The sequence below is a fragment of the Accipiter gentilis genome, chromosome 29, assembly GCF_929443795.1.
Source record: "Accipiter gentilis chromosome 29, bAccGen1.1, whole genome shotgun sequence".
Taxonomy (NCBI): Eukaryota; Metazoa; Chordata; class Aves; order Accipitriformes; family Accipitridae; genus Astur; species Astur gentilis.
The window spans coordinates 15,838,860-15,851,414 of record NC_064908.1 but is presented as its reverse complement, the minus strand read 5'-3'; the positions used below and the strand labels follow the sequence as shown (position 1 = coordinate 15,851,414).

Sequence of the window (12,555 nt, the reverse complement as noted above, 5' to 3'; positions counted from 1 at the left end):
ATCTCCAAAGGCCCAGGCTGGGCACAAGAGGTGGAAACAAATAAATAAATCAGGGTTTGTTCCAAATCATGAGGCAATGAGCCTATAAATACCTGAACGCTGAGCAGATGCTGTGGCCCCAGGCTGTACTGCCTGGTTTGTCAAATCAATGGATGATAAAGAAAGAAGTTCCTATGATGGGCAGCAAACTTAAGAAATAAAGGGAGATTCAGCCTCCAACATATGTGGAGATCTGAAAACAAGGAATTGGTTTCAGAAAGTCCCAAAGAATTAGGAGACAAACTAGCAAGTATCAGAATTTTTGACTCATTGTTTTCTGTACCTACCCATGTAGGTGACAAGTGCCTCTCTCCTACTGAACAGGCTCCAAGCTGGTCAGCCTCGACTGGCATCAGATAGAAAAACTCTGAATAGCTCAGTCTCTAAGCACCTCCACGACACAAACACTCAACAGTGTAATAGTGCTACCAGATCGATCAGTACCTTGGCCTGTTCAGAGATATCTTGTGGGTCAACTCTACATCTGCTTTTCAGCAGGAGATGATTTACGGCAGCACCTCCCACCACAGCATGCATGAGGACAGGGAAGTTCTGCACTCACCTGGCATGCAGCCCCTCCATGGTCATGTTGTCAGCCTGTTTTTGATGTGACAGGGAGTACCCTTTGCTTTGCAGAGATGTGTAGCTCTCCTGACCCCACACTGGCACAGGGTCCAAGGGAGCAGTTTTCCTTTCTGCCTGCCCTGCCTGACAGTTCTGATCTTCAGACCGACAGCTGCTCCCACCAATGGTGTCCTGCTGAATCATGGGCTTCATAATTCCTGGTCACGACAGAGTTCATACCATTAACACTAGGATCTCGTAGCCAAGAAGAATCAACAATCCACAGCTAGTTTGACTGCCCTTCCTTCCAGGGCAGCAGGTGACTGCAGCCATGGAAACCTTTCTGGTAGAGGGGAGCCTGTGCTTAGGAAATACACAGCTGGGAAGTACACCTAGAGTAATACAGAAGGTAGCACAACTTTCAGAGCCCAGTCTGCACAGAACACTACACACCATCACTGGCTTGGAAGTAAGCACGTGTGTAAAAGCAAACCACAAACGCAAGGGAATGATTTATATGTCCTGATGTTTATATTCACACCTCTGAAGACCAGTAACAAGGAAGGAAGGTGCTAGGAGCACACAGCTCAGGAACTACAGGATTTCTCCATCACATTTCTTGAAGGGGGTCTATTAATATTTCACATGATTACAGTAACTCCCAAACTGATCCTTCTCCTCCAAGGGGCGAGATCTGCTTTTACACCCACTAAGACTCCAAAGCTGCTAGGAAAGATCTCCCACTGCAGTGCAGGGGATGATGGACAGGCAGGTGTCCTCCCTCCCAACCTCCTCTGTTCCCTCACCAGCTCTCATTGCAACCAACTCTTTCTCATCCTCCTAGAGAAGGTCAATCACAGCCAGCCAGGACGCAAAGTCTGGACAGAGGTAAGATGAAGCACAGCAACTTTCCAGATATGGACCAACTCAACAGCCATGATAAAGGGAAATGCTGAAAACACCTTACCTGAAGGGTGAAGGGCTGAAGGGTAGAAATCTACAGGGGTGCGACTCTGGGCCATGCGAGGGTCCATATAAGAGGGCATCATCATCCAGCGAGGATCAAAGCCAAGCATCTGGGGGTGTGGCGGGTAGAACGTCCGTTGGGGATGGGAATGGGATGGGGGAGGATAGACTTGCTGCTGCTGCCAGTGCTGCATCTTGTACAGCTGCTCCTGCAGGGAAGAAGGATGGGCCGTTTGACATGAATGGTCACGGTGCCAGGAATCACACTTGCAAACTGGCCAGCCAAAGGAAAACACATTCCATGTGTTAGAGGCTCAAAAGCAGATCAGATGGGAGGGTAGAGCAGATAAGGGCAATTCACTACCAGCTGGGAACGTGGCAGTTGTCATTATTCTCTAAACACCCAAACCAGCCCAAATATGTTGCAGCCAGAAGTGCAGCCAGAATCTCACTCCACTATGGGCCACACTACATGGCCAAATGCAAGGGATCAGCTTCAAGACTGGAGTTTGCATTTTCTCAATGCTTCTATGAGACACAGGGCAGCTTTCTGTCAAACAATTTCTTAATTGAAACCAAATACTTTAGAAGATGTTGCTGTTTGGAGGAAATGCAATTGTAAGTTATTTAATGTGCATATATATTAGTTCTACTCATGTTAGCCAAACAGATTAAATAAGAACAACCTAAACTCAGTTAAGACAGCTATTAATATTTTATAGTATTTCCGGTACATCCTCCAGAGATGGGCTGACACCTTCGGGTTGTGTCCCATCTCCCACACGGCCAGTTCACCTTCCTTTAGCTGAGGACTGTCATGATGCTGATCTGATTTGACATTTAACTTCTGCTGAAGTTCCAAGAAGAACTTATATTTGAAGGGAGCTTTGTGTACTGAAGAAAGCTTTCAAAGGTAAACAGCTCCAATTAGCATGAAATACATCTATTTACCCGTCAAACTTCCCACCATCTTTTCTTACTAAGCTTACAGTGTCTGTAACTGTTCATAAAAAAAGCCAACCCCCTACTGCAGAGCAAGAGAGACACCCTTAAATCTGAACCTGACACATCATTATGGCAAAAGAGAAACTCAGATAAATGCAAAGATTATATCCAAGTTATCTAGTGCTTCAGTACCTTGGAGAAAATATTTCATGAATGATACCAACACTGTTTTTTTATTTTGTTCTTTTCATGGAACCATTGCTACCAAAGCAGCAACACAAGCCAGCCAAAATATAAACTGCTTCATATATACTAACAACACAGAGGATAAGAGAAAATAAAATGAAAATTTCATGTTCCTCCAGTAGCAATGACCTGTGGTGTTATTAGCAAGACAGCAAAGACATCCAATTATTTTTGGTTTAAGAGCATCTCTTTTAAAGAGTAACATTAGCAGCGTTTGCTGCTGTACATTTGAATCATGAAAACATCAACTGCCCACTAACAAGCACAGGGGAACATCCATAAAAAAGCAATTACTGAGCTTCCAAGCAAAAGCCAAATGTGAGCTCTTCACTAAGGTTTGCAGCAGTGTTGATTGTATCACATTTCAAGTGGTTATTCTATGAAGAATGGCAATTAACTTTGCATTATCTCAAGCGTGGATATTCTGCCCCTTGCTTTGACTCTGCTGTCCTAAGGAGGCTCACTGCATCTGGAAGAAGAGCTGAACAGGATGTATGGCACATACAACACTGTAAGGCCGGGCAAGACGCAAGACAAAGCAGTTCAGGCTGGTCTCCGAGAGCCCCAGAAGACATTTTTCAATGAAACGAAAATGAAACCATTAAGACCAAACATATTTATGGTGCAAAGAAAATACTGAAAGAACCTCACAGAAAAAGAGTTGGGTAGGTAGAAGATGAGAGCAGATGTGGAGGACCACCTCTCTGCAAAGGCAGGAGGTGGAACGAGAAGTGTGCCGCTTCACAACCCTCATGTTCAGCCCAGGACCAGTCCAACTACCTTCCAACCTAAGCACAATTTGCCCCTGGCAACCAAACAGCTGCCCCTACCTAAAAGGGTAAGGGCACAGCAAGTGCAAAGTGAATGGAAGCAGCTGATCCCCAAAGGTTTTCCTTTCCCTTGTATATTCAGCTGCCTGTCACTGCAGCAGTGCTGAAGAACAGTGGCTCTCATCTTGTGCCAGGAAAGAAGAACAGATGCTCACCAGGTTCACTGCCAGCCAAAGGCATTGAAGACTTTGCTGGATCAGGCCTACAGCAAGTACCAAGGTAGCCACTGCTGCTCTTTGGACACAGGAAGGGGAACATCCCCAGCTTCTCCTGCATGTACACATTTGCAAACCAGAGCTCTGCTACAAACCACATAGCCCTAAGATTTCACATTGTCAGGAGACACCCAGACAACCATGCAAGACAAGTCAACATTTCTGACAGCAGTGTCTACTTTTCTCCCAGGCAAGTGACAAATGTGACCTGCCCACACCTCTCCCTGCCACAGAAAGCCCTTATCACAATAGCTCCAGCATCACAGGGTGCACGTAAAATTCATGTAATCTATAGAGAGCCCTTTTACCCATGTCAGTCAGGATACATCTGTGAGTACTGCCAAGCAAACACAATGGTTTTGTGGGGGTCCAAAGGAAGAGGGGTGGGAGTGTCACACCTATTACCTGCTGCTGTTGCTGCTGCTGCCTCTGGAATCGTGGGGGAAGAGATTTCTGGTATTTGTTGAATTCCTGTGCTGGGGAGGGAACTTCTCTGAGCTCCTCCTCACTGCTGCTTTGGGCTGCTGCTGCTGGAGCTGGAGTCTCCTCTTCCAGGTAGCCAACAGAGACATCCTGTGTGTGAAACTCAGGGGTTGCTGCAGTGAAGAAAATAAGCCTTGATAAGCCCTGCTCATGACAGGATTTGTGCGTGCACCACCACACCACAACACACACATGTGGCCATGTCCTGACTGCATTAGGTGGTTGAACTTTGTAACAATCATATATAGCATGTTACACACAATCTCCCTGATTTGCCTTGACAGCTCTAGAGGGCTTTTTCCATCTCATTTTAGGGATAAATTCTGAGATCAGCCTTCTGCTTAAGCACTGGGGGAAGAAGTCCATTTGCCCTGTTACTCCTTAAACCTGCCAGCACTTACTGATAACTGATTTTCCGATCCGTGGTCCATGAGCATTTTCTTAGTATCAACATCCAATCATGAGAAGGTCAAGAGGCCCATTTCAACAAGGTCTCTGCTAGCACAGCTGACTGAGCATAAAGGCAACCAAAGAAGTTTGCACTTATTTTAATAGGTTGGTTTTTTTTCTTTTTTTTAATGAACCTTCATCACCAATGCAAAATACTCTGCAGAGTATGTGAAGCAGCTGATCTCTCAAGTGTACCTGAAGTACCCTCTGAACACTCCCTCTCAGGAACTCCCCCACACTTCAGGTAAAAGATTGGCACAATAGCAAAAAAGCAGTTTTTACAAGGTGAGGCAAGCAAGGTTTCTTTACCTCTACGGAAAGCATGACCATTCTCTTGCACAGCATTTTTCTCTGTGCTTGGGGGTCGCAGGTCTTCATTCTCAGTGTGTTTCTGGGTCTCCCCACTCTTCTGAGCCAGTTTGCATTTCTGATCAAGTTGTTTCAGCTTTGCAGCACAGGCTGCCAGACGCTCCTCCCTGGCTCGCCGCTCCTCCTCCTCCCGTCGCCTCCTGGCTCTCTCAACAGCCTCCGAGATCTCAGAGTGCACAAACTTCTGTCTCAGTGGCACCTTTTCTTCTTTATCCTCGAGGGACTGCTGTCTGAGGATACTTCCCAGTGTGGGCTTCTGCCAAAGGAAAAACATTCCTCAATAAGCATGGCCCAAACATCTCCCGCATCTTGAGCTTTGCATTCCACACTGAGAAAAATCCCCTCCTGACTCCCTCCCCTATAACCTCATGTACACAAGTCTCTCTTTTGGTGGGAAGTTATTGCTATCTGGTTCAGTATCTCCATTTTCTCACTGTCTGACAACCCAACTGCTCTGGACCAGCTTCAATTTCTTTTCTCTAGTGGGAGTGCTATGCAGATGGACTTCTGTCCAGCTGGATATAAACAAAGAATTGAGAAATTCATCAGCATCCTCCTTTCAATAAAATGTCAAACTGGCCTCTTAAGGACAGCAATGCATCGCATCCAGCGCCACAAGTCCACTTGCATGAGTTCAACCTACCTGGTATTCAGATGCAGAGCTCCAGCCATTCAGCTTCCTTGGTGGCTGCTGTGAATCCTGCACTTTCCGGACTGACCGGGACAAGCCAACTGAGTCGCCCCAATTCTTTCCTTCCTCCAAGGTGTGTTTGACATCTGCACTGTCTGCAGAGCTCAGGGACAACTGTCGTTGCCTTCTGGGATCCCAGCTGTTCCTGTCATATAAACAGCTTTGCTATTACATTTGCTACTTGCCTCAAAAAGCACTTGCAGTCCTATCAAGTGGCACAGGCAACTGACTGTAACAGAAAGGAAAGATAAAAAAAACAAACACCAGAACAAGTACTGCACTTTTCCTCCTATGGTACATAAGGATTCAAACCACTACTGTGCAGCAGGAAAAAGGTGAGACACAGAAAGAAGACTAGGAAAAAAAAAAAAAGCTTGGCATCCTGACACTCACCTTCAAGACCTAAGCGCACCCTTGAAGCTCACTCAAACAATGGCCAGTAGAATCAACAAAATCATAGTATGAATCAGGGGGATCAAGCCTCAACATTTAGAACAAGTTTTAAAAAGCTCCTGCTATTGTTTACTTTTACTGAAACAACTGTAGGTGCAAATACAGCCACTTCTTACCACTTCTGTCGTCCATCTTTAAGAGTTTCTTCCTCTTCCTCATCTTCACTAAACTTTAGTTTCTCAGAGTAATCCACTTCATCATGAATGCCTATGAAGGCAGGATTGAAGAAGGGATATATGAGAGGAAAGAAACAGGTCCCTTGCCCTCATAAAGCTTATGCCCTCTCAGGCACTAAACCAGAGAATGCACAGGCTTGGCATAAACTACTTGGAAAGCCAAATGCCCACCACAGATACTGGAAATGATGTGAGTAGTGTGGACCCACACTGCTGAACAGCTGGGCTGGTCCCAGAAGAGGAGCAGCAATCAGTCTGGGAATGGGGGCTGCAAATGAGGAGACAGCCACTCCTGCGCTATTCTGCTGCAGGATAGATAGCACAGACTGCTATCCTGCTGTTTGGTGTTTTCAGCTTTTAGGAGTCTTCAGATCCGGTTCCTTGAGTACAGTGTGATGGAAGGATCAGAAGGATCCATTGTGTCATCATTTACACCAACAGCAATTTCACAACTACGCAGACCACTCTTTGCTTCCCCTTCTTCCTTCCGTGGCAGTGAAACAGAGCCACCAGAATATCCTGGTTATTTCATGCTTCAGGGAGGAGTAACTATTTTGCTTCACCTCCTAAGCTGTTGTCTGAAGCGAGAGAATGGAAGCACTTTACCTGCCCATCCATCGTCCGCATCAGTGTCTAGTTCATCCAGCCCCTTTAGGTTCTCTGCATTGATAATGGTGGGCCGAGGTGCTCTCTCTATTTGCTGCCGAACTGGACGTGTTGGGCGAGACAGGCTGAGCCTGTTCTCTTTTCTACAGGGAAATGCAAAGAAATGGTTAGAAACAGTAAAGAAAAGAACGTAGAGCTGAGTTTGTAACAGTGAATCAGTCCTTTTCTACCATACACTTATATACAACGGCTCCAAGTTTCTCTCCCTGTCCAGTGAAGCTTCTCTCCCTTGTCTACCTGGTACCCACTTCCTAGGGCTTACAGACCGGAGCTGCAACCCTTCCAGTCCAGGATCACATACAACTACTTCTCACATCCACCTGCTCTTCAGACGCACAGTCCTTACAGTCCTTCAACATTTCGGATACTGCTGTAGCCAGAGCAAAGCACTGCTTCTTTGGGTAAAAATCAGGTTCCCTCTGTGGCTGCCTGCAGCTTCACCCACGCAACTAGGGATCCTTGGCCCAAATTCTTGCATAGTTTAAGGTTCATATCATGCCCAAACCTGCCTCTCAAGTGGGACAGTCATGGCAGCCTTACCCATCCTGGTCATTCATCTGGTATTGTCTGAAAGGTACCCGGGGCTCAAGGCGAAGCTGAGGAAGGGGGAAAGACCCTCGGTCCAGCGATGCAGGGGTCTCAGATGGCTGTTGTGGACACATCTGGAACAAGGCAAAGCAGAATAGTGTTTTTCTCTCCTTGCCACAGGAAGGCTTACCCAGATTAGGTTACAACATGAGCACGGTAGCTGCATCCGCACAAAGGGAAAACAAAAATTTCACATCTGGCTGCCTAACAGGCCACATGCTAATGGTTATCCTCTCCAGCTCGAGGGAAAGCAGCAACTTTTCCTTGGGCTGAGCAAAGGCTGTGCTACACTATTCGAGCATGAAAGGGTAAATGCACAACAGGGGGAAACTAAAAATAGACCAAGAGAAGGATCCCCGAGCAAGCCCTGGATACCAAAAGAGGGTCCAGAAAACAGATATCTCAGCTGACTTCGACCCACACACACGTTATAAGTAGTAAGGACATTACACAGCTGTGGGGAAAGGGCAACTTACAAAAGCAGGTAGCATGTCATGGTACGTAGGTGGTTGGTAGACATTTCCCATGAACTGCGAAGCCCCTTTGCGGACAGGCTGAGCTGGGCGAAGAGACGGCTCCTTCGGATCGCTGGCACTCACTGAGGAGGGGGCTCCGTCTCCAGTGCTAGAGGTCTTGCTGCCCAGCTCAGCAGGGGAGGCGGTCAGAGATGTGGCAGAGGTTATGTTCCTCCCACCGCCCTCCCTCCAACTGGTGACATCTGGAAACGAGGTAATAATTATGTTAACATTTGTAACTGCAGACAGTCACTCTGCCAGAAAGTCTCGAAACTCAAATACTCTGGTCAAGCCCTAATTACACCAAGCATGTAGAAAAACATCAGGGACCAAGGAAAATTTCCAAATGTGCTTATTTTCGTAAGAGACTAGCAGCACCAGCCGTTACTAAGTAATTGCTGCACCAGTGGTGTCCTTATTTGTCAATCAGCCTAAATTCCAACCAACTCTGCTCCCCATCTCCACAGCCCTTACCCTGCAGAATTAAGGCCAATTAGATCATGCACAAACACTCAAAGGGAAGCCACATCACACCACCCAATCATTTCACTTGTGACTCCCCTAGCCCAGGGGGAAGGGGACTGCTTTGCAACATCCCACAGCAATTTTTATTAAACAATGTAGTAGATAACAGTCCATACTTGGCTGTCTGGACCACAGAACTCAGCCAGTGAACACCAGCACCACATGTAAATCCGTGGTCATTTGCTAAGCAGCTTGACACATGTGAGCTCATAAAAAGATAAAAAGGAAACGTAAGGATGGAGTATCTGGTACGACTGTGAACTGGCATGCCCCTGCCCAAAACACAATCTATGGGGTTATGAGCTGGGGTAAGGCACAAAGACACAATCATTCACTTACTCTGGGGGCGGAGGCTTGGTCCTGGCCCATACGACGGATCTAAGGCGCCCTTTTCTTTGCCAACCTTGTCCTGCTCGCCAGCTGCTTTCAGCGTCGGAAATTCCTCGGGAGAGAAGGATAACAGTCGGCTTGAGGCCCTTGAACCTGTCAGACAAATAAGTGTGGGACTTAGAGAAGATCTTTCCACTCTTTCAACTCCCTTACGAGATCAGCCTGGAAATGTGTTCCCCGAGAATCTGGGCCTCCAGCATATTTAAACCCAAATTACTACCGTACCAGCACCTCAGCTCACACCAAAAACCACTCTCAGACACTGTCACCAACACGACAACACATGTCCTCACCCAGTACTCCCACACTCTTAACTTGGGATCTTCATTTAAATTGTCACATTCAGTGAAGCCAGAGTGAACTCTCCCAGCTTCCAATTATTTTTGTAAAGTACAAAATTCAGACTGAAGCAGAGATACAAATTCTGCAAGATTGCTTATAGATGATACCCTGTTATCAAGTATTCAACATTTCTATTCAGACTCTTTCTGCTCAGATCTCACTCTACCGGGGAAGTCTATTGTTAAGATTTCTGGCAATATACTCAGTGAAAGACCACAGATAAGGACCAAGTGCTATATGCTATACCCCACTCTCCTCCCTGCTGCAGCATTTTTAAGATGCAGATCACTGGCCGGATCAGGCCAGGTTCATTTCTAGTCATTGACAAACTGTCTTGCCGAGTCAACAGCCAGCCTAAAATGACAGCTTTCTGTCCATTCTTAAGATCTGCCAGTGACTGGAAGAAAGCAAAACACAGCACATCTCTTAAATTTGTTGGCAAGATAACACTGACTAAAAAGAAATTGTCAGCATTATTGCATTACTAAACATTAAAAAAATTGCTTTTTTGAGAACTGTTTCTTGATGTTACTTGGCTAATGCTCTTTTTAAAAAGGGCATTTCAGAATTACCATGTTAGAAGTATCAGCAATGAGTACTGACGACCTGACAAGAGTCTCACCTATCTTTATTCTTCCTTGCACTAAAGAGTCAAGAAGGACTGGCTTCTTTAAGTCATTTTCACTTTATGGAACTTGCACACTGCACAAGACCTCCCATCTGCCCATCTGAAGATCTCCAGGGAAGACACCGCAACTGCTGCACGTAACATCTTCAAATATTTTGGACAGATGAGAATACACAAGAAGGACATTTCTCAAACACACCACAAAATATCTGAGATGTGCTGAGAGTTCCAATTTCTACTGCATTATTCTACTAAACTAGAATGACAATGAGAATATTAACAAGTAAGTGTCTTTCAGGGGAGAGAATTCAAACCCCCAGGTAAGGCTGCAAAATGTAATGACTGTTAATGTGCAAGCATTAACAATTTGCACTCTAACCCTACGCAGCACCACACTGATAAAAGTTTGGTGCATCTTTTTTTTTTCCTCCAAATGCCCCCTATACAGAAGACACAGCATGGAGCAGTTCATAATTAACTTATTAGACTACATTTCTTCAGGACACAGCCTCCAAAAAAGGTTTTACAGCAGTAATACCTAAAAGAGAGCAAAGAGCAAAAGGCTTTCCTCTTTGTCAATAATATCAGAAACTGCTGTATTAGCTTAGAAGGAAAAGCAATTGTTCAATGCCACTGGAGAAGAGGTGCAAGGATGGGATGGCCTAAGAAGTCCTTTCAGCCAGATTTCTGATGCTTCTGTGACTCAATTACCTTCTAATTAAGCTGCTCTTAGCCACATATGCAACTCTTTTCTTGGGTTGAGAACTCTATACTGATAAGTGTGACGTAGAATGAGTTTTCAAAAAAATCTTTAAGAACGTTGTTAGACAATCAGATTTCAAAATGACTGTACAGGAGGTCCACACAGCAACAGTCTCAAAAAAGTACCAATTAACCAAACAAGACACCGTCTTTGCACTGGCCACCAACCTCAGGCAAGCACAAGTCTCTAACATTTAGCCTTTGAGAAGCACCCTCTCATTAAAGGAGTCATTTAATTTAGGATGAGCTTGTCCCCTCCACTTCTGCTATCTACAGCTGTCTCAGTTCTTTCCAATCTCTCTGCAATTTCACTCAACAACTGAATGGTTCCAGGTCTGTTCACATTAAAATAGTGGAACTGAGCTATTATACTCACTATAGTTTTAATGGTAGTACTCACTGCAGCTGGAAACCACCTCCTGTGTGGAAATGGAGGCATCTGAAGACAACTAAACTCCCAATTTATGTTAACACTGCTTCAGGATCTTCAGTCAAGCAGAAGCCATTAGCAACACAGTTGCTCAGAGAGACTTAATAGAAAGGCCTCAGCCAAGGTGTAAAAAGTGCATCCTGCAACAGCTTCAGTGCCACGTCCACTCACTGACACTAATACCCTTGGACCATGGATGCTGTGTACAGCCTCCCTAAGCATTACCATTACAGCCTCACTTTTGACCACCTAATTAGGTGAAGCTCCTGATGCTATTAGCCATGGAGATGCCTATATTTCCAGTCTCCAATGTCCTTTTCTTCTTTTCTTCTAAACCAATCTCTCCCTTCTTCCAGTCTGTTTTCTGCACCTTTAATACACACTGCCCTGGGCTGATGGAAGCCACTTATGGGGGGTGGGGCAAATGTTTCCCTTCTCCTTCAAAACTTTCACCTCCCAGAACTCCCTGCTGCTTCCCAAGTGCATGAATCATTCTGGTTCAAGATGGCAATGGGGCACATTCTGCTCAAGCTCTCTCCTGCACTGGCAGACGTGAACAGATGCAGTTGCCTCACTCCAGCCAAAATACTACACAGACTGAAAACAAGACTCATATGGCCTCAAAGCACTGTAACCAAGACAGCTGTGTCCCATTCCACACCAGTCTAGACAGGGAGGACAGGAAGAAACAGAGGACACCCCATCTCATGCTGGTCTGGGAGAAGCAGGCACATACCCAGCTCCATTCCTGTTTATCATACTCACCACCTTCTTGTCCTGCTGGCTTTCCATTCAGCTGTGCCCATGACTTTGGTCCACCTGGCACTGAATTTGTACTCTGAAATCAAAACAGAACACAAAAAAACCCCAACGCCCGCAGATCAGTGAAGTCCCATGACTGTTTCTCATTTCTTGGCTGGCACCTGCTACAGTTCAGACCTCTAAATACCCAGACGTCACTGGATACCACAGGTCTCCCCAGCTTCTTGTTGGGGCTAAAGTTAGTTGCTCCCCACTCCAGTGCACTATGATGATACAGCAAAAATACTCTGCTCTGCCCCGCCTCTCATCTCTCCTCTGCTCATCTTCACCAGCTATCTCCTCAAACCATTCCTCTTGCTTTCCTCCCTCTAATCAAGCTTTCCCTTTGTTCTGTTGCATTTTTCCAAAAAGTCCCTCAAACTTCTAGATTTGTTCCATGCTACACCTCAGCTTGAAGGCTACCCTACTTTCTCATGCGTTAACCACTCCTCTCCTCTTCAAAACACAACTCCTGTCTTGA

General features: G+C 45.7%; 1 protein-coding gene across 13 annotated transcripts in view; it reads right to left on the bottom strand.

Annotated features, from left to right (window-relative positions):
* Positions 1-12,555, bottom strand: part of PRRC2B (proline rich coiled-coil 2B) — a 51,544-nt gene that overhangs the window by 21,318 nt on the left and 17,671 nt on the right. For all 13 annotated transcript variants that reach the window (XR_007509889.1, XR_007509890.1, XM_049831774.1 and 10 more), the window contains 11 exons: positions 12,039-12,111; positions 9,061-9,204; positions 8,158-8,399; positions 7,634-7,755; positions 7,034-7,176; positions 6,368-6,458; positions 5,751-5,943; positions 5,048-5,363; positions 4,211-4,401; positions 1,571-1,778; positions 602-821 (listed from right to left, as the gene is read on the bottom strand). Coding sequence is in view for 11 of the 13 variants with exons in the window: in XM_049831774.1 (XP_049687731.1) it covers positions 602-821; positions 1,571-1,778; positions 4,211-4,401; positions 5,048-5,363; positions 5,751-5,943; positions 6,368-6,458; positions 7,034-7,176; positions 7,634-7,755; positions 8,158-8,399; positions 9,061-9,204; positions 12,039-12,111 (1,943 nt within the window). In the remaining 2 variants the exon portion in view is untranslated. The remainder of the gene's footprint in view (positions 1-601; positions 822-1,570; positions 1,779-4,210; positions 4,402-5,047; positions 5,364-5,750; positions 5,944-6,367; positions 6,459-7,033; positions 7,177-7,633; positions 7,756-8,157; positions 8,400-9,060; positions 9,205-12,038; positions 12,112-12,555) is intronic.